Source organism: Cebus imitator, unplaced genomic scaffold (assembly GCF_001604975.1).
Source record: "Cebus imitator isolate Cc_AM_T3 unplaced genomic scaffold, Cebus_imitator-1.0 Scaffold66, whole genome shotgun sequence".
NCBI lineage: Eukaryota > Metazoa > Chordata > Mammalia > Primates > Cebidae > Cebus > Cebus imitator.
This window is the reverse complement of record NW_016107381.1, coordinates 3,813,530-3,835,767: the sequence shown is the minus strand read 5'-3', so window position 1 is coordinate 3,835,767 and position 22,238 is coordinate 3,813,530. Positions and strand designations below refer to the sequence as shown.

General features: G+C 42.6%; 1 protein-coding gene across 12 annotated transcripts in view; it reads left to right on the top strand.

The window, feature by feature from the left end:
- CD44 (CD44 molecule (Indian blood group)) overlaps nt 1-22,238 on the top strand; it is a 94,453-nt gene that overhangs the window by 17,802 nt on the left and 54,413 nt on the right. For all 12 annotated transcript variants that reach the window (XM_017530524.2, XM_017530522.2, XM_017530523.2 and 9 more), the window contains exon 2: nt 20,585-20,750. In XM_017530524.2, the coding sequence (XP_017386013.1) occupies nt 20,585-20,750 (166 nt within the window). The remainder of the gene's footprint in view (nt 1-20,584; nt 20,751-22,238) is intronic.

Below are 22,238 nucleotides of genomic sequence, written 5' to 3'. Positions count from 1 at the left end.
TGCTTTTTGAAGGCCTCATATCCACTTCAGTATTGGGGTGATTTTGGTGGGATTGCAGCTTACCATGGTGGATGCAGCCTGTAAGTTCCAAATTCACCTTCTTAAAAACCCTTGTCTGTCTATCTACCTACCTATCTATCTATCTATCTATATCTATCTATCATTTATTATCTATGCTCTATCATCTATCTATCATTTATTATCTATGCTCTATCATCTATCTGTCATATATCTACATTATCTCTATCCTTATCCATTTATATTTATCATCTATTTATGTCTATTATCCTTTAACTTATCTGTTTCTGTTGGACTAAGAGACAAGGGCTTGAAAAGCAGAGGAGAGTCAGTACACAGGCCACATCTTCTCTCACTTCCTCCTTCTCCTCATGCCTGTGAGTCACTGCAGTCCCCATACCCACTTCCTTGGCTGGCATCATCTAAGAGATCATCTCTTCCACAGTTCCCTGCAAGGGCATCACCCCAAGGGAAGCTGAACATACGCAACATCTGACCACTTAGGATGGATGTGAGGGATAAGAAGGAACCTTTTTTCCTCTAGAGGCAATACAGCTGGGGCAAGGGCTGGGGAAGCAAGACATGGATACTCCAGGCTACTTCTTGCTGGGGCTGAGAGGGGCACTCTGTGTGGCTCCCCACCGGGACATGTTTGGGGCAGCTCTCTCTCCTCAGAAACAAGCCTCATCAGATCATCCCCAGGCTTCCTTCTGCATAGTTTCTGATGGTCTAGGAAAGGAGCCTGATTATCTATTTGAGCTTCCTGTTCTTGGTATTGTTTGGAAGGCTAAAGTCCACAGCTACTTTTGTATTCTGCATTGTTTGCATTGTTTAAAACTCTGGAAAACTCATCTGGTTTCTTCTCTAAAACTAGTTTCCCAGAGCCCTGGGAGACGTTCAGAAACAAGCCCCTTTTCAAATATGCCAGCAGGGACCAGGGTCTCCCTGAGTCCACTTTCCTATCTTCTTCCAAAGGCTGGAATCGAGAAGATTTACTCCAGCCCACATAGTTGAGTGTCCTGGCTGTCAAGGATGCATAGGGGGATTTGACTCTGATGTCCTGGGAGCTCAGAAAGCCATGTGGATTGTGGAGATAGAGCTGGGTTCCAGTTCTGCCAGTAACCAATTACGTGGCCTTAAGCAGTTTACTTAACTTTTCTGAGTCTCAATATTCTCTTCTCTCAAATAGAGTTGTAATATACTTATGGCTTAGGGTTGTGTAAGGATGGATGCGATCACAGATGTGAAACCCTTGATAGAACGACTGGCATGGAGTAAGCATTCAATAGGCATAATTAAGATCATTGTTATGATTACACTTGGGACCTCTCCATTCACCATTCTGCTACAAGTGTGTTCCTGCTGCACTTGAAAATGATTCCAGCTGCCTTTGGAAGATTTTCATCCCATTTCTGGGCAAAACATTAGCCAATCAACTCTCACTGAATTTGGCTTGGAGGGCACACCAGCGAGCTGACACTATGTGCATGCAGGCTTCCTGGAACAACTGTTGCTGAGCAGATGAAGCAGCATGGAACGTTCCAGGAAGCAGGGCTATTGCTGTAGCTGGTGAAAGTGAAGTGGGAAACGCACTCCAGGTCCTGTCTTTACTTGCACAATTACAGTCAATCTTCCAGGCTGCTTGTCTCAGCAGGATCAGCCTCTTCCTGCCTTCTGTCCCGGCAGTGGGTGGTGGGGCTGGAGGAAGAAATGGCGTTTTTCTCCCTCTCAAATGTAATTGTTTCTTTACAATGTTGTTCTCTGGCCTCAAAGTACAGAAGGGCCCTTTCTAGAGGCCCGATTATCTAGAGGCAGTTTAACAGAGGAGCTTCCTTTTCACTCTGAGAAGTTTGGAGTTCCCCAGAACCCACTTCCTCCCCAGAAACCCAGGCTTGGAATTTCTTGGTTGCCAATAAGGGGCCAGCTTCTGAATGCATAAAGTGTGTCAATACTTTTTAATCAATTCTCTCATCTCCAAAAATACCTTTAATTGAGTTTAGCTGCTTAATTATGCGCTCCTCTACAGAAAGGAAGATCTGGCCGCTCCCAGCCACACCTCAGAAGTGAGTAAGGCTTTTGCACCTTTTAATAGGAGTATTTACATGTGTGTCGGTTTCTCATCAGCTTTTAATTTCATGAGAGTGCGATTTTGGACTGTTGTTTGAGATGAAAGAGCAGATTATCAAAGTGCAAATAATTTTTTTTAATGGTGGAAACACATCGTAAATTAGAACCTATGAGTCCCCTTTGTAGCGGGAAAGGCTGAAGCCAGTTGTCCAAGGTTTCATCTTCCTGTAGGAGAAGGGAAAAAATGGACACGTATTAAGCATTTGTTATGATCCAGACTCTCTGCTGGTGCTTTTTTGTGTATTTATTCTCTAACTCCCATCAACTTCTCTTTGAGGGAGGCAGCAAATGACAGCTGAATAAAGGAAAGGCTGAATTTCATCAGAGCCAGGTTACAGGCAGAGAAATTGAGGCTCATAAAGGGGAAGTAACCCACCTGAGATGGCTCAGCTCTTACATGGTTCAGCTAGAACCCTTTCTCCCATTTAACACTACACCTCAAGTTTCCAATCAGCTTCATGGGATTAATCCTGTTCTTCTGTCCCCAGAATAAAGGCTTGGAAGCTCAAGGCGTCTCCTTTTCCTAAGAATTTGTATTTATCTGGCTCTTTGAGAATTGAGGAGCTCAAAACAACTTAGAACTCTTGGGAGGCATCATCAGGAAACGAGGTGGTAAAACTTCCCTCTTCCCAGGGACAATGGGGCCTCCAAGACCACCAAAGATCAGGGCACCAGGTGGGGGCACCTCCCGGCTCCCTATTCATTGTTCAGTTGGGGGTCGCTCAGCAGCTCCTCGGGCGAGGATTGTCTCAGAACTGAAGAATGGTTCTAATTGGCCCAAGATGCTGAAATTTATGGCAGGGAGCTTTGGGGAAGTGTGTAGCAACTTAGGAAACTTCTCTCAAAAGGGAATCAGTAGCTGCTGCATTTCTTGTAATTGAAACCATTCTTTCCCTCCAGCTTCCATGGGGCAAGTTCCCATATCTGCGTGCTGAAAGGCGTTTATTTTATGTAACCTGAGAGCAGGATGCTGGTAACACTCTCGTGTTTTGCCAATTGTTTCTTCTTCCTGGTCAGTCCACCCTGTCTGACGCATTCATTATACCATAACCACCTTGACACCAGAGTGAAATGCCATTTCTCTGCAGGCAGGAGAGAGTCATGTGGATTCTTTGAGTGTTTGTAGAGTAAGTGAGAAAGATACATAGCCTTCTCCCAGAGGCAGAGGGCTGAGTTGGCTGGTGACCTAGAGATTTTCAAATCCAACTCCGTCCTTGTCTGATAAAGAAAATGAGGCCTCCGAAGGTAAAGTGTCTTCTCTAAGTACTCACAGTTTATCAGTAGGCAGGCTGATATGAAAGTCCAGGTCATTAGACATTCAGCCTAATGCTCTTCCAACTAAACCAAGTTAACATTTATTGTATGCCATACTAAATGCCAGACACTGGGGCACAAAGATGAATAAGGCATGGTCCCAGTGGAACTCACGTTGGTTATATGAGTTAGGACACTTGAGGCAGGCTCCTCCTTAGAATGGTGTCTTATAGAGACTCTCTCTCTCTCTCTCTCTCTTTCTCTTTCCCTCCTATCTCCAATCTATTCTGTCTATTAAGAGGGAACACATATAATGTAGAGTTTAAGAGCCCGTGTATCTGGATAATTATGCTCCTAGCTCGTAATTACCAGGAAGCCTGGAGGTCTTGAGTGGTTGTAACCAAGGATACCAAAAGTGGCTGACCAGTTAATGAAGAATTAAGTTCAAGTAAGAGGCACTTTACACTTAAGCTGCCTTAATACACTTTAATCTTTGAGATGATTGGCCAATATTGGTTAAGTACCAGGTACTTTGCAGGGAGTCAAGTCTTTTGCTAAATGATTTAAGTACAGTTCTTCATCTAATTCTCAAAAAGCACCCCATAAGGAAGGCATTACTTTTACTTTACTGGTGAAGAAACTGAGGCTTAAAGGTTAAGAAAACACGGCATGCGTAACATCCCACAAGAGCGCAAGCCGGGACTTGGACCCAAGTCTTTCTTGGATCTTTCTGATCCAAGCCATATTTGGAGTATGGTTACTACAATCTCACAATACAATAAGGGTAAATCTCTGCAATCAGCAGTTACTAGCAACTGTGAAATAATGGATGGCATAGATGTCAGGGAGTCAGGAGAGCCTTGTAAGCTTTCAGAAGGCTTGGGAGTGGACACATCACAGTTGCACTCTGCTGGGCTGCTCTGTAAATCTCTGGCTGGATTTTGCCTTGAATTTTTCTGGTCAAAACTCAGAAGAGACAGATGTAGCTTCACTTATACCAATTCTACCCAGCTGTGACCCACGTGGAACTCTTGTCCCTTAAGCCAGACCATCCAGTTGTTGTAGCCTTTGCCTTCTAAGTTTCCCTTCTGAATTCTAAGGACATCTCCTTATGTGCAGGGTCCAGCCCTGCAGGGTCTAGTGGGTGTTCTTTTATGTGCGGAGATGATAGATCGCAGGAAAGAACGACATAAGACACAGAGATAAGAGAAGAATTCAGCTGGGCCCGAGGGACCACTACCACAAGGCGCGGAGTCCAGCAGTGGCCCCAAATGCTGGGACATGCTGATATTTATTGTATACAAGACAGGGGGTCAGGGTAAGGAGAGTGAATCATCTGACATGATTGATAGGGTCAAGCAAATCATGTGCTTACGTTACAGGGGGCCCTTCCCTTTCAGGTAGCCGATGCAAGGGAGGGAGGCACATATGTCAGCATTTTTCTCCAAACTTATCAGAAAGATCAAAGGCTTTTAGGATTCCCCTACTCTTACTTCTCACAACTTCTAAGAGTTTAAAAGGAGAACCAGGTGGGAAAGTAGAACATGAAAGTGGACAAGGATGGTGACCATCGGAGCACAGCACCACAGAGAGGCATTTAAGCCCCTGGATGTCTGCGGGCAGGCCTGGCTAATGTCAGACCTTCCTCAAGAGCTGGGCAGAGCAGAGTGTTCTCTGAACTCCCCTTCACAGCCTGCTAAGTAATGGGCACCTTCCCAGGCGCTGGCACTACCACAAGGCCTGCCTGCTAAGTAATGGGCATCTTCCCAGGCGCTGGCGCTACCGCAAGGCCTGCCTGCTAAGTAATGGGCACTTTCCCAGGCGCTGGCGCTACCACAAGGCTCTCACTCTCGTCTCCTGATCACTTCTCATAATGTCCCTTTGGTTTCTAATTATATTTCACCAGGTTGTTTCTATACTATAAGACTAAAATGTTTTTATGCTATAATACTAAAGCAAAGATTAATAATAAAGAATAATGATTTAATAAGATTGATTATATAATTGATTATGTGATTATTTCTAAATATATTTGGTATCATTGCTAAAACTAAGTAATCAGTTGTTTATTATACTGGGACAGATTGTGCCTTCAGTCTCTTGCCTTGGCACCTGGGCAAATTTCTTCCCACACTTGTGGACAGTGGAAGGCAAAAATGAATTCCAAATCTGATTTAATCTGTGTGTGGGGAAGGGGGAGGAGGAATGTATTTCCTTTTGCTAGATATCTGAGCCCACCAAAAGCCTCTTAATAAATAAGTAAAATACGCCCACGAGTTGAGCTTGTATAACAGTGAACCTTAGACACACAGACCACATGTCAAAAGAGCTCTGTCATTCTCTATTGTAATATCCTCTTCTATTTTATGTGTAGCGCTATCAGTATCTGAAATTAGCGTGTTCACGTATTAATCATTTACCTGTATACTATCTCCTCACTCTAGAGGTAAGCTCTCTGAAGGCACCGATCATGTCTGACTCTCCAGCAGCCAAGATTATGTCTGGCTCGTATCATCCATATCATATGGAAGGTGCTGTGAATTGACACCTTGCACTATGCCCTATGAGAACTAATGGTGCTTTGGGAGGCACCGATTTCATAGAAAGAGGCCCAGTTGTCCCCATCCTGATGATTCTAGAGCTACTTTCCAATGTCTGTGGTGAAATAATGGCTTTTTGCAAGGTGTGGTCTCGTGTCATGTTTCAGGGCTATTTAAGGGAAAACCAAGAGCTTATTTTCTTTGACAACTGCACACAGGGTCATTTGTAATGTCCTTGATTTCCAAGCCTCTGGATCTTTGCATGGGTCATGCTTCTTAAAAGAAGGAAGTTAGGTTTGGCCTGCTTCAGTTTTGCATGGAATGGTAAAGATTTTGGTCCAAATTCTGTGGCTTGAGTTGGATTTAAAAGCTTGTCAGAAATGAGTTCTCTGGAACTTGGCATTTGAGACTGGCATCTGTTGTTCCAGATGAGATTTCACAGATTCAAAGCTCGGGAAGAGGTGTGAATTACAAGCAATTAATTCCCAGGGCAATTGAACTGTAGTAATCCGGCAAATCTTTTGGCCCAGATTTTAAAAATATCCCCACAACCCAGCTTCTCCCTCTGTAGGGCTTCTGCTTGGAAAGATTTGTGTAGCTCTCAAAAATATCTGAAGAGTGAATAGCAGTAGGGTTCTTGGACTGCAAAGGAGACCCTTCTTCTTATGTACACGATCTTTTGCACACAGACACACACACACACAGACACACACACACACACACAGACACACACACACCCGTGTTCGCTTTAGTATCTGATAGAAAAAGAGAATGAGGAAAGACAGAGATTGAGTCATTAACATGTGACCAGGTGATGTCTGAGTCCTCAGACTTTGAAATCAGTGGAAATCTAGAACTCTACTTTGTCACTTGCAATGCTCTCTCGTTGCAAATAAATATTTTGCAGCTGCATCACTTCATTGCTAATATATTTAAAGAAGGCAAGATAACTTAAAGGCATGAATCTTGTTCTGTCTTAATTCACCTATAAGTCAGTGTTGGTTGTAAGGTAAATTGTAGGTAAGGGCCATTGGTTATCAAGTGCCAAGGTTTATAAATGATTTTTTTTTTTCTTCTAAACTGAAGCAAACTCATGGTTGTTCCTAGAAAAGCATGCATACTCTCTTGCTTGCCTTCGGATAAGCTTCTTTAAGTAACAGGGAAGAGGCCACTCGGATTACAAGGCACTTAGTGCCCATTGGAGTGTGACTGGCATTGTCTACCCTGTGAATTGTAGTGGTGGTATGGGGAAAGGGGTTAAAAAGCATCAATCTCTGGAGTACGTGAACCAGATGGAATCTGTCCTGTGAAGAATAGATGTCCTTCATAGAAAGATTAGAGGACTATACCAGTCAGGCAGAAATCCAGTCCATTCATCAAGCTTTTCCTCTTGCTGTGGTCCCTAGAGGCCCTGTTTAAGCTTGGGCCTCTTAAATCCCAACGCAAGACTGATTTCTCTATGAAATACACCCTGCCTTTGGTCTGATAGCTACATCTTGGGAGAAGAAAGTTGTAATCAGCTCCCATCCCCCAGCTACATTTGCATGACATTAGCAAATTCTAACCCAAGACGTTAAAACTATCCGAGAAGAGGCATGACTCTGCTTCTTGCCTGTACCTTCCTAAAGTCAAGGTGCAGCAAGAAGAGAGGACTTTGTATTTGGCAGACAAGAAAGAAGAGATCTGTCTGCCTCACCCCCTGCTGGTGCAAGCTCGCTCCTCTCTCAGCCTCAGTTTTCTTTGGGTATAAAGTTTCCATGATCGGAATTGTACTTATCTCATGTGACTATTGTGGGATTGAAACGAGATAGTTCATGTGAAGTACCGAGCACTCAGCCTGGCACACAGTAGGTGCTCTATTAGAGTTAATATAACTGGGAAGCCCAGCTTGGGGGCTCAGCAGTAGAAGCTGCTGGAGCCTAGCGTTACAGCCACATCCTTTACCCTGCCATTCACTTGCATTTCCAGCCCTAGTGTGAGAATCCGCATATCCCAAGCATAACCTGAGTCTTAGCTAACTCGTGTCAGAGACCAGGTGTTATCCTGGAGTTTGACTTCTGGTTCTTGCCACGTTCATAGTAGGATGTTGGGTGGTTTGTACTCTTAGCCTCACTTGGTTCATCTGTCAAATGGGGGTGATAATTTGACTTCTCAAGGTATAGCATCTGTTAAGGCACATAGACTACAATCTGACACAAAGTAGCGGCTCCATACGTTCCAGAATCTTTTCTTTGTCACTTAAGGATATGCTAAAAGAGATAGGCAAGAGGAAAAAAAATCAGATTTGGAGATGCCCTGAGCTGTGTGTTGAAGTTGGGCTCTGGTGGAATTGACGGTGGCCTTTTGCTTCTCTCCATCTGGGTGGCTCTATGATCTAGGACAACAAGTCTTACTGCAATTTTTGATTGTATAAATCTGACCAACTCCACTATTTACCTAGCCCCAGTCCCCTTAGAGTAGGATTGGAAACTCAGACTTTGCTATCTGCTCTGCAGAGTGAACTAGAGACAATCTTTATAGAAAATTTTAAGTTGCAAGATAACTGTATTCTTGATACTGAGGGGAAAAATACAAAAATGATAATACTAAGCTGAATCATGGATAGCATTTTTGCACAATGTATTTCATTTGGTCTGCAGCATTTGAGCAGTGCTAATTGTTCTGTGTATCTGTTTGCATGTCTGTTTCATTGGATAACTTACCCTTCTAGGTTTCCAAATGCTTCAGAGCTCCTGGTCCATTGCAGGATTTTCTAAGTGGTGGCCATCATCACTTTGATTGGTCCCTACTACAGTATTTTCCAGACTTTTCCACCGAGACTCCTAGGGCCTTGTGGTGGGTGCCAGGACCATTGATGGGATAGGGTGGGTGCTGGATGAGAATGAGCAGCTGGTAGATTGAGTCTCTGGGTCTGCCCTTCCGTCCTCATTCCAGCCCCCATTAGCTCCATTTCTTTTTCTTTTTTTTTTTTTTCATTTTTTTAACGTAGAGATGGGGTTTCACCATGTTGGCCAGGCTGGTCTCAAACTCCTGACCTCAGGTGATTCACCCGCCTCAGCCTCCCCAAGTGCTAGGATTACAGACGTGAGCCACCATGCCCAGCCCATTAGCTCTATTTTTAACCATTTAAAATATTGTGGTTGTGCCTAAGATATCATGACAGGGAGAGGAAGAAGAGTCTGAAAACCACCAATCTTTTCTCTGAGTGCTGCCACTGGTCTCATTTGCCTGTTGACACCCCAAGTTGGAAAGGTAGCACCACAGGGGAATGGAGAAAATTAGCAAAACTGGAAAATCTGAGTTGAGATCTGGGTTTATCAAACTCTCCATGAGACTTTGAGTCTGTGAAACTTATGTTCATTAGTTTCTTCATCTGTTAAATGGGTCCATAGCACCTGTCATCTGGGCCTCACAAGGCTGCTTTTAGATGTGACTGTGCTTTATAACTGGTGAAGGAAACTCCTACATGGCAAGATTAGCAAAGCCTGATGTACTTTAATCCCGTTCTAATTCTGTTGTGCTGAGGGTGAAGCCCAAATGTGTCTTAATTCATATGAGGTTTTTGAGCAGCTTTCTGAGATTTTAATACCGTCCCAGGTATGTACATCAACCCTCTCGTTTTTATCCCATAAGCTCCAAAAGTTTCATAACTTTTTATTTCATCCTGGGTGGTAGGAATGCTAGGTGTGCCTCAGGGAGCTATAGTAAGTTATTCAAGGTCACATAATTAGCTTATAATTAACAGAAGTAAGGCTAGAACCAGTGCGTCCTACTCCCAGATGGGGGCCGCTAGCTCATCGACATGTCAGCAACCCATTAATCACCCCCGAAATATAGATATTACTTGTGAGTAACAGTTTCTCAGCCTATCTCAACTGTTATGAGAGTCTTCCCTTAAACTAAAGCTAACCAGGTCCACAAAATGCCAGCTATAGACAGTAGCAGAAGCTGTATACTGATTAGGTGATGTATCAGTCATTGCAACTACCCAGAAAAACAAAATACAGTGACAAAATCAAATGGATCAACCTTATTTTCTACTTGCAACAAGAAAACCCTATGTGGGCCCCAAGATGCTTTTTCATTTCATTTACCACATCCTGGATTTGTGCTAGTCAATCTGCTAAATCAATAAGCTCCGAAAAGCAGAAAACAAAGATTGTGAGGCCAGAGGATTTCCTGATCACCATGGCAACACACAGGAGTGCGCGCTGTGGTTTCTCTCCCTGAAGACACACTCGTCAAAGGCTACCAGGTGTTACAGAATTCTGGTGCAGTGAAGCAACAGTTCTGGGACACACACTTCCCTTTGCCAGAAAGACTCTTGGATCCAGGACCAGGAGTGAGGGGTTAAACAGTTCTCCATATTCTCACCTTCTCCAAGTCCCCATCATCCCATTAGGAGGCAGGGACACGACCGTTCTCCAAACTCTCAAAACAACCCAAGAGCTTTCTAGACTGTGCATTGGATTGGTCATTTGGTGGCCTTGGCTGAAGGGACAGGGTGACAGCTAAGAGAACCCTTGGGATTCTTCTCCAATGTGATGGGCCCCTGTTGGTTCAGCATTGGCTGCAATGACAGGCTCCATGCTCCATGGAAAAAAGGCAGAGAGATCAGAGGATCCAGCCAGGCACCAAGATGTTGGGGTGTCTTGCCTTTCTAAGTGCCAAGTGATGAATAGCTCAGTTGAAAGCAACCCAGGGCACATTCTGGAGGAAATTCTCTGGGTATGATTGTGCATGACTGTTTTCTCTGCTCATTAAACCCTCATCCGCCTCCAGGGCAATTCCGGGAGAGATTGAGTCACTCAAGACTCATGGTCTGCACTGGGCAGCCAAAGGCGATTCGGCCACCAAGTGTGATTCTGGCCTCATTCAGAAGTGGATGCTGAACAATACACCCTTTCACCAGGAGCCCATCACATGGGCATCAGGAGATGGGAGCGAGTGAAGTGGTGGCAGAGGGAAGGCTGCTGGCCTGCTAGACTGGCAGGCCTGGGGGGCAGCAGAGGGCACAATAGCTAGAAAGACTCCAAGATGAAAACTTCTGGGCTTGGGAAGAAACCAGCGCAAAAAAGGTGAAATCACAAAAAAAAAAGAAAAAGAAAAGAAAAAGAAAAAGAAAACTTCTGGGCTTTGAAGACTTCGAACAAATGAAGAACAGAATGACTTCTTCATGTCCTATTAAGACAGTGTGCTGTGGCTGTATTGAGAACAGCTTGTTCAGACCTGTCATGAAAGACAGGTCAGTAGCAAGGGCACTGGTGTAGGAGTCGGGAATCTGCAATTATGAACCGAGATTCTGTTTGTTTTTTTTAATATAACTTGCATGCTCAGTTATTCTTAATTTTATTTTCTCCTATGTCACAAGAGAAATTGGTTAGAAGCTTCCCATTGTCCCTCCTGGCTTTAAAAGTAGATAATCCAATTAGCAATAATGCTTTAAAACAACAAAAAGTTTTTTCTTTTCCTTTCCTACTTCTGATCAGAACCAGCTCAGTAAGATTTATGAGTTGTGCAATCTGTTTTGGACAGGAGCTTAGCAAATCAAAAGACAAGAATAGAATCCTGGCTTTTTAATGATAAACGCTGTAAAAATGAAAAATTTGGAGAGCTTGCCAGTGCTTCTGGCTGCACAAGTGGTTTGTATGTGCAGGAGCTCAATCACCTTGGGTGCAGTCCACCCAGAAAGCCATGCTGCATCAACCTGGAGCCTTAGCTTGGTCAGTCTAGATTTTTGAGTTTGGCTGCAAAATGTCACAAGGATTGTCTGTGTCTTTGGTGACCCAACCCTGGGCCAATCCTGAGTCCTGGAGTCCTCTCCTAAGTGCCCTGCCTAACTGTAGAGAGAGCATTCAGGCTATAGAAGGCAGGAGATCTGGGGCCTATGACCAAGTTTGGGCTCTCTAAATTCCCAAGGGTATGATGGGAAGACCAACAGGTAGAATCAGAGAGAAGTAGTCAACCCATGGTTGGGGAAAGCCAGCCAACATCAAGACTTCAGAATCTCTCTGGGGAAAGAGTGAAAATTTCATCAGTGAAGTTTATTCCACTGAAGCCTTACCAGACCTTGGTAATGGCCCCTGTCTTGTGGTCCAGAATCAGGGGACTTCTGATCTTAAAATAATATTCAATAAGCTCAAATTCTTCTCTCTAGGGTTCTCCTTTCATGATCACATCTACACACTTTATTAAAAAAATCACATGAAGGGTAAGTGAGCTTCCTATAGTTTCAGTGTCTGACTTGTGCATAAGCTGCAGTTTAACACTGGAAAGTCATCAGCCAGATCGCCCAGTCTGAAATCTAGGCCCCCCAGTGACTAGCACAAGTTACTTACATCTTCTCAATGAATCAGTTACTTCTTGTGTAAAATGGGGATAATAAAAATACCTGCCACATAGCATTGTTAGGAGAATTAAGTGAATTATTAGGTGTAAAGTGCTGAATACCTTGAACCCAGACTAGGCTCTCACTAAGTGCTCACTGTGGTTATCATGGACCAGGAGCTGCAGGAATTAGAACACAATTGAGTAGCAGGACCTAGCTTTATTCTCATCTTCATGATAAAAGAACGTCTCCTTACAGATAGCCTAATCTGGGACCAAAACTCTAATTCTGCCTCATCCCTCCTGAAGAGATGACAAACAGGGACCAGGTACACCTGGGTGGCTTATGTCAGAAAACAAATTAACTCATTTTGCAGAATCTGGAGACATCTGATCTGGAGAACTGACAGTGCCCTCTCTTTGGGCACAGTACAATTGTAGGTTGTCTTCCAGTGATCTTCATATGGGAAGATTTACCACATTCCCTAGGAGATTTGGCCTCAGAAATGGCCCTGTGATGGTATGTGAACGTACCATGCCTGTTGCTGAGATGATGGCTTGCACATCAGACAGATAAAGCTGGTTACAAAACTAAAAGTTGGCCTCTGAAACATTTGCTTTAGGGAAGACAGCAAATGTTCACAGAAGCAAAGTTCTAAGTTAAAGACATTTTAAGTGTCCAATAAGGAACTCTCAGCAAAGACCAGCTGGTGATTCTTCAGAGATGATGTGGGGAAGGAACCTGGTAGGTGATCTTTTTGCCCCCTATAAGTCTGCCACCTGTTGGGGGTTGAGGGCCGAAAGAGAGCATTTATTAATTCATTATTTCATTCAACATTTGCCTACCATGGGCGGCTGTACTAGGTCCTGGGGATACAATTGTGAAGAAGGGAGATACCATTTCTGTTGTCACGAAGCCCACCGGGAAGTTCCAAATTCCAGAATACTGGAATTTCTGATTACTGAAGAGACCGTAGAGATAATAATTTCTTGTAATTTTTTCCCTGATTGTGTCACAGACTTCTGTGAGAGCCAATAAAACCCAGAGATGTTGCCCCACCTAAACACACACAGATACACACAGACACACCCATACACCCACGCACACACACAATCTTTCATATAATCTCAAGGGTCCATGGACATCTTGAAGACCAGCTCCTGGATTCCATGTTGAAAATCCCTTGCAGCCCAGCTGCAATACTAGCTACTCCATGAATCAGCCCATTCACCTCTCAGGAAAGTTTGGGAAGATGTAGATAATGGTAATGTGGGTGAAAATAACACAGTACTCTCTTCCCAGTAGATGTTGTTGTGATTTTCTACGACTTCAGAAATGTCTGGGGTGGACCAAGAAGCTATTATTTCCTGCAGGCTCTACAATCTAGACAAAGCTTTGAAATGTGCTGGAATGATTTTATTAGAGATCTATTTCCCTTGGTCTGAGGGTTATGGAACAGTATAGATGAGATTAACGGTGTTAGGGGTTTATCCAGAAGGGAATGCGTAGTACCTGTAACCAGGAGCCTGTGTGGTAGGCAGCATAGCACAGAGGTTAGAACCTTGACTCTCCCACTTGGATGACATTGGGCAAATGACTTTACCACTCTGTGCTTCAGTTTCCTCATCTCTAAAATGGGTTTAGCAATAGTGCCTACTTCATAGCATTTTTATGAGAATTATATTAGCTGAAGGACATAAGGCACCTAATAAGTATGCAATGCCCATTTGCTCTGATTATTAAGTGTCAAACACCATATCAAGTGTTTGACATACCTTATCTCATTTAATAGTCCCATAAACCCTGACAGGTTAGCATTGTCATCCCATCAAGGAGGAGGTGGAATGTCAGAGAGGTTAAGTAACTAACAGCCTATGTCACCTGAAGTGAGTGGCAGGGTCAGGAATTGAACCAGATTTGAGCAGGTCCCAACTAGGTTGAACTACCGACCTTCATAAAAGTTTGACACTAGAGACTAGCTTTATAGAACAAATAAACTTTCTTGCAGAGCTCCTTTATCTAGCCTTCCTCACAGCTCTCTAGCAGACCTCTTCCCATGTGGGTTGGGAAATAAGGTTCCTAGACACTGGGACACTGGTCTCCATGACCCCTCTGTGCTGCCCACAGTCCTATAGTCATGAGCATTCTAAAGGCCCAGTGGATTTCTCACATGGGAAGCTTCCTCTCTGAATCCAAAAGAGGCCTCAAACTGTCAGTGTTTTTCATTGAGCCTATTTATCTCTCAGAGGGAGGGACTTGGGACAGTTTATTAATTACATGATACAGGAGATTTATTGGAGACCAGAGGGCCCAACGGAAAACATTCTTGGTTTATTTCCAGCTGGAAAGGCTTGTTTGAGCGATGCAATCAACCATTTAGTATTAGCCTCTTGAGTCAAAGTGGATCCTGAATCACAGAGGTCTCTGTTTCTCAGGAGAAACACACAGACATCTGAGGAGTATTGCGTCTCTGCAGTGGTTTACAGCATGGAGACATAGGCGCTCTGTCAGCAGTGTTCTGTGGTCCATGGCTATTCATGCCTTAGCCTTACCTTAACTCTACTTCATTGGGAATATGGGTATGTTTCTTTATTTCTTCCCCTCTCTGTGTATTAGTTTGTCCATCTGGAAAATAGGGATATTAATATTACCCACCTCATAGGGTTGTTTTAAGGATAAAATGAGTAAATAATTCTAAAGTGCTTAAAAGAGTGCCTGACATATACATAATGAATGCACAATATTTATTAGCCACTGCTATTGCTGTTGGTATTATGAATACCCTCTGGGGTAATAATTTGGGTTTGCATAATATTGAGGAAATCTGTTGAAATGTCTTCATAAGACATTTATGCAGCCAACAAACATATGAAAAAAAGATCATTATCACTGGTCATTAGAGAAATGCAAATCAAAACCATAATGAGATACCATCTCATGCCAGTTAGAATGGCGATCATTAAAGAGTCACGAAACAACAGATGCTGCAGAGGATGTGGAGAAATAGGAATGCTTTTACACTGTTGGTGGGAGTGTAAATTAGTTCAACCATTGTGGAAGACAGTGGGGTGATTCCTCAAGAATCTCGACCTAGAAATATCATTTGGCTAAGCATCCCATTACTGGGTATACACCCAAAGGATTATAAATCATTCTACTAGAGAGACACATGTACATGTGTGTTTATTGAGGCATTGTTCACAATAACAAAGATTTGGAACCAACCCGAATGCCCATCAGTGATAGACTAGATAAAGAAAATGTGGCACATATATACCATGGAATACTATGCAGCCATAAAAAAGGATGGGTTCACGTCCTTGACAGGGATGTGGATGAAGCTGGAAACCATCATTCTTAGCAAACTAACACAGGAACAGAAAACCAAACACTGCATGTTCTTACTCATAAGTGGCAGTTGAACAATGAAAACGCATGGACACAGGGAGGGGAACATCATACACTGGGGTCTATTGGGAGTTGGGGAGCTAGGAGAGGGATAACATTAGCATAAATACCTAATGTATATAATGGGTTGATGGGTGCAGCAAACCACCATGGCATGTGTATACCTATGTAACAAACCTGCACGTTCTACCATGTACCCCAGAACTTAAAGTATAATAATAATAAAAAAGTAATGTCTTCATAAATTATCAGGATTTGAGTGACACACAACGTTGAAAGTGTTGGTTCCTTTTAAGTCTAGAGGAGAAGGAGTGTGAACACTTACAGGACAGTTGACCTGAAATGAAGTATTTGACACCATTCTTTCAACTCCTAAGTGGCTAAATAGCATCAGGGTTAGGAGTTGGACTTTTTCTTGAGATTAAGATAAAAGTACGCTGTAGCATTTTTACTTTGCATAGGATTTCTTCATCTAATCAGTAGCCCTTTGCAGATATCCACAATGTGTCAGGACCTGTTAAGCCTTCACGCCTAGGAAGGCTAAAGATTGAGTTTATCTGTTTCATCCTGTCTTGGCTGATCACATGCACATACAACCACACACTCACTTGCATACACACACATGAGTATGAGGAGAATTCAAAATGTTCATGGAAAAATGAAATTAAATGATAAAAGTTTTAAAATATAAACTTTATTTCTCAGCATAAGCTCCATCAAGTTCAAGACACTGTTATGAGCTATTATAGCAGACATTTAGTCCATCCCTAAAGAACTGAGGGTTCTGGGAATTTAATCATGTCAATGCAGTCTTTCTTACATTGTTAACTAAAGAAAAACGGGCGCCCTTTAAAGATTTTTAAAGATTAGGTAACAGAAAAAAAAAAGAAAGAGTCAAATTCTGACTGTAAGGTGAATGCCTAGTAGTTTCCCCATAGAAATTCTCAAAAAATTGCCTTTGTTTGATGAGAGGAATGAGTAGGAACATTGTCATGGTGGAGGAAGACTCTCTGGTGAAGCTTTTTGATACACTTTTCTTCAAAAGCTTGGGCTAACTTTCTGAAAACACTCTCATAATTAGCAGATGTTATCATTCTTTGACCTTCCAGAAAGTCAAGAAACAAAATGCCTTGAGCATCTCAAACCACTGCTGCCATGACCTTGGCTCTTGACTGGCCTGCTTGCTTTGACTGGACCACTTCCACCTCTTGGTAGCTATTCGTTTGATTGTGCTTTGTCTTCAGGATCACACTTGTAAGGCCATGTTTTAATTCCTGTTACAATTCTCAAAGAAATACTTCACGATCTTGATCCCACTTGTTTAATATTTCCATTGAAAGCTCAGCTCTTGGCTGCAGCTGAACTGGGTGCAATGATTTTGGCACCCATTGAGTGGAAAGTTTGCTCAACTTTCATTTTTCAGTCAGATTTGTGTAAGCTGAAGCAATTGAGATCTCTATGATGCTGGCCATTGTTTCTGCTGTTAATCATTGGTCCTCTTCATTTAAGTCACAAATAAGATTAATTTTTTTTCTCCCAAATTGATGTGCATGGCATATCACTTGCAGGCTTCATCTTCAACACCATCTCATCCCTTCTTCAAACAAGTTATCTGTTTGTAAGCTGCTTATTTTTTGGGGGGGGGGCATTGTCCTAATAAACTTTTCATAAGGCATCAATGATTTTGCCATTCTTCCACCTAAGCTCCACCAAAAAATTTGATGGGCGTTCTTGCTTTAATTTTAGCAGAATTCATGTTGCTCTGAGAGAGGATCTTTTCAATCTTATCCTTGTTAGTGCCTCAAACTAGATCTGGTTCAGACATAGCAAGTTAGTGTGAGTTTATTTTGGTGCAAAAGATTGAAATCTGTGTATAGCTTTTTCATAACACACATTTTTTAAGAACTTTTTGAAGACCCCTCATGTAGACACACTCACACAATGCATGTATGTATTGTCAATGAAGTTACATTGGCTGTGGGATATGAAACTCAAGGGATTTTACTGAAAAATCTCAGCCTCAATTTGTTCCTCTTACATTTGCATATTCTATCTGCCAGGTGGCAAGGCAGAATTGACTGTAATAAGAAAGAAACTACCATTTAGCTCCAATTGTTGTCCATGCTTCAGAGCTGATTTTTAACCTGAGAGTGACAGCAGCCACCTGGGCCAGGGGCAGACAGGTAGTTTGCCTCTCCTAGAACTGGAGGCTCCTCTACCAGCCTTATCTTCAAGAACCTAATTGGAATGCTTTGTTTTCCTTTTGTGTGCTGGTCTAAGAGAGGCCCCGGAAGGTCTGTCATGCAGATTGACAGTTTCCCTTTTAAGGCTGGCCAACTGAGGTCAAAGTTGAAAATGTTAGTAAAAACAAATAGTATTGCAAAAGAGCCTTGTGCATTTCCTTCTCTATGCTCGTATTGCCCCATCAGCCAAGTGTTACATGAGTGACTTAAGAGGACACCATTAGGCTTGAAAGACAGTGAACTGCAAAAACACATTTTCTCCATTTCACCTAGTTGCTATTTTTCCCCCAGGTGCTAATGATGCAAACAAAAGAAAGGAAAAATAATAGACATTGGTTTATGTCTTTTCAAGTTCCATTTCTTGTTTCTTCTTTTACTATTTTCAGAATCAAGGAAGATAATGCAGACTTTTAACAGTTTTCTTATCTCATTTTGCATTTGTTAGATACTGTTTCCTAGTGGTTGGGACCTGCTTCCTGCTCAGGAAGGAGAAGGCAATGGTTGCCCTCACAATTCAGTAATAGTGATTCTACATTTGTCGTTATTTAACAATTGTTGAAGTGCTCCACTCTCCTTTCTTCAGTTGTGCTAATGATAGAAAAGGAAACTTGGGTACATAGGAAAGAGGTTCAAAGCATGAGTTTGGATGTTAAACAGGTCTGAGATTTCTGGCTCTGCCACTTAAGAGCTGAGTGACTTTGGGGAGTCATTTAATTTTTCTGGGCTTCACCCATAAATAATACACACATACATGAAACTCACCTCTCAGGGTTCTGGTGAAGACTATGTAACACAGAATCTCAAAGGTACTGGGTACCCAGGGATGCTGTAGTAATACGGTCTCCTCTCCTATCGCTGTCAGCTCAGAAATACAGAAAAGAGCAGCTGGGATTCAGGAAGGAGACTATAGGCTCTAGATAGAAGTATTCACTCACTTCCTTGGGCAACTCACTTCCCTGAGCCTCAATTTTCTTTTTGATAAATAAGTAGAACCTTTCTACCCACCTTTAGACCTGTGTGAGGAAGAGATGGAGCTGGGCTAATGCCAGTTCTGTCTGATTCCAGACCTGGTTCTTAACTAGCAACAAAGAGTGATGCCTGGCCAGGTACCTGGGTCATTGTCCCAAGACAATGTTAACATGTCTCCTTAGAGAAGGACTGTCACTGAGGCCCAAGGAAGTGTTCAGGAGGAATCAAGCTTCACCAGGATAGTTTCAATGACTTAACTCTTCTGTGTGGAGTTTCCTCAAGTATAAACCGGGGATCATATAGTCCTAGGAGTTTTCAATCAGGCCTTTGAAGTCTTTTGAGATTGTTACACAGGATCAAGTAGAACAGGATTATTTCTACCTCTTTACTGAAATTTGAGATTGATGTCTACGAAATTCACTAAAGTACTTGTCTTGAATAATTTTCTACCCAGTTGATAGCAGTTAGGCTTCATTTTCAATGCCGTTAACTCTGAGAGCAAACGACAAGCTTTGGGTCTGCCAATATGTTAAAAGTGTGTTTTTGATGAAATTCCAATGAGTCATTTGTTTGTATAATACATGCTTGTTGAGCATCTACTCTCTACCGAGCACTGTTGTAGGGGTTAGGGATAACAGCCACAAGCAGGTAAACGGCCCTTCCTTTCTCAGAGCTTTCATTCCGGGAAGGAGAGAAAGATAGTAACCACACACACCAATGAACACGTTGTTGTGGAGACACAAAATCCAAATGAGGTGAGGGAGAGACTGGGGATAAGCTAAGGGTGTTTAGGAGAGCATTCTAAAGTGAGGTGAAGTGGGGTTAAAATTCTGAATGACCAAAAAAATGAACCACCTATGTGACCATTTGAGGATGGAACATTCCAGGCAGAGAAGAAGGCAGATACAAGTGTTCCAGAATGGGAAGGCGCTCAAAGGTTCTGAGAGAATTGAAGGAAAGTTTTGTGCTTAGAGCAGAGCAAGCTACTTTGAGGTTAGAGAGGAAGCCAGGAGCCAGATTATGTTGGTTTTAGCCATGATAAGAACATTTATACCGAGTGCAAACATAAACTCTTAGACGTTGTAAGCCAGGGAGAGATACCACTTGATTGTGGAAAAATGCTCATAACATGAGATTAAGTGGAAAAAGGACCCTCAAATCTAGAACTGTCTAGTCAGTACTATTTCAATTATGCAAGCACATGTGTGAGTATATATATGTGTGTGTCTGTGTGTGTGTACATACATACTTTATGTATATATGCATAAAGTACGTGTGTGTGTGTGTGTGTGTGCACATGTGAATGTGTGCATTCAGTAAATAAACTAGAAGAAGATACAGAAAAGTGTTTGCTATAGTTGTTGTAGTGGTGGACTTATTTTCCTTCATTGCTTTCTTGTGTTTTGTAAGTTTACCATAAGTTTGTGTGACATCAATAATCAAAATTAAATCATTTACTTTTTAAAAACTTTGTTGCACATCAAGCAATGGAGAGAACATAAGTGTGACACTATTTTACCATGTCTTATCTCAGGTTTGAGCTTAATGCTATGGTGCTTTGGGATGCTGGAGTGAATTTCAAAGATTCTGGCTGCTAGAGAAGTTTGGCTTTTTAAGGAGTCTGTCCTAAAGCAAACTTCTAACTGTCTCCAAGTTATTTATGCAAAAGAACCTGACATTTCTGTTTCTTCCCACAGATTTGAATATAACCTGCCGCTTCGAAGGTGTATACCACGTGGAGAAAAATGGTCGCTACAGCATCTCTCGGACGGAGGCAGCTGACCTCTGCAAGGCTTTCAATAGCACCTTGCCCACAATGGCCCAGATGGAGAAAGCTCTGAGCAGCGGGTTTGAGACCTGCAGGTAAGAGATCAGCACCCAACCACTGGGGAAAGCTGGTGGTCTGGGCCCAGGGAGCTGGGCTTAGAATTAGAAGGGTCCTCTCCTTCAGCTGAGTGGATTATGGCCTAGAGAGTCAACCCCACCTATTAATTTGGCCAAGTCAATCTGGAACCTGTATGACAACTGGAGTTTAAAGTCAGCTAAAGACACCTGTGTGAATCATAGAGTGGGAGCCCAGAGGAAGCCATTAGGGGTCCTCTCGGCTGAAACCCTCTTGTCTAACCTGCTTCCACAGAGCTCTCCTGGCTTTGAAGAAGCTGCAGTATCATTGTCAGAACCACAGAACATAAACCAAATAACAGTGTTTAAAATAAATATGTGGCTGAGAGTCTTGGGCCTGCAGACTTGGCTCAAAGCAGACTTTTCAAGCAATTCTCTCTTGCTCTCACTGAAAAAATATTTTTTTTTTGTTTTTTCTTCTATGTTTCTCTGGTTTGAGAAAGTAAATAAAAAGGCATGAAAGTTATTAAGCTATATTATATTAAGATTTATTATTACTGGGAGCCTGAGAAGGCTCCCACCGGTATCTTAGTGCTCCATAGAGTCTTCCTCAAACTATGGCTCCAAGATAATCACAAGTAAGGACTTTATTTGTTGAATTTCCAATGGCCTTGTGGTAAGCAGTGCACAAGGGGAGCAAGCCATTGTGGTGGTCGCGGTGAATTGTTTTGGTTTGGTTTGTTTTCACTAGAAGAGGTCTGAGTAATCTCTACAACTGCTCTGAAGTTTCTACCCCAGCCTGCAGCTGTGCTTTTGCAACGTCTTTAGGTGGTACAATTTTCCTTTCTCTGCAACGCACACTCACATGCACACAGACTGCTTTTGAAAAGCCAAGTGGCAGAACTGTTTACGGAAACCATTAAGTTTAAGTTAAGCGCTTCTGTCCCCCTACATTGGTTATAGAGTCATGTACCCACATTACGAGCAATGGCTGAGACTTTTGCTGAAAGAGAAAAGGAAAATCTTTTGTCTTACATTTAAATTAATTAAAATACTAAAATTAAAGCTTGAGTTCTTCACTAGCACTAAATACATTTTTTTTTTTTTTTTTTGAGACAGAGTCTTGCTCTGCGGCCCAGGCTGGAGTGCAGTGGCGTGATCTTATCTCACTGCAACCTCTGCCTTTTGCCTCAGCCTTCTTTTGCCTCAGCCTCCTGAGTAATTGGGATGACAGACGCCCGCCACTGAGCCCACCACCATGCCCGGCTAATATTTGTATTTTTAGTAGAGACAGGGTTTTACCATATTAGCCAGGCTGGTCTCGAACTCCTGACCTCGTGATCCGCCTGCCTTAGCCTTCCAAAGTGCTGGTATTACAGGTGTGAGCCACTGCACCTGGCCACTAACTACATTTTAAGTGCCCAGCCATCAACAGCCAGTGGCTACTGTATTGGATGATGCAGGTTATAAAACATTTCCATCATTGTAGAAAGTTCTGTTGAGCAGCAC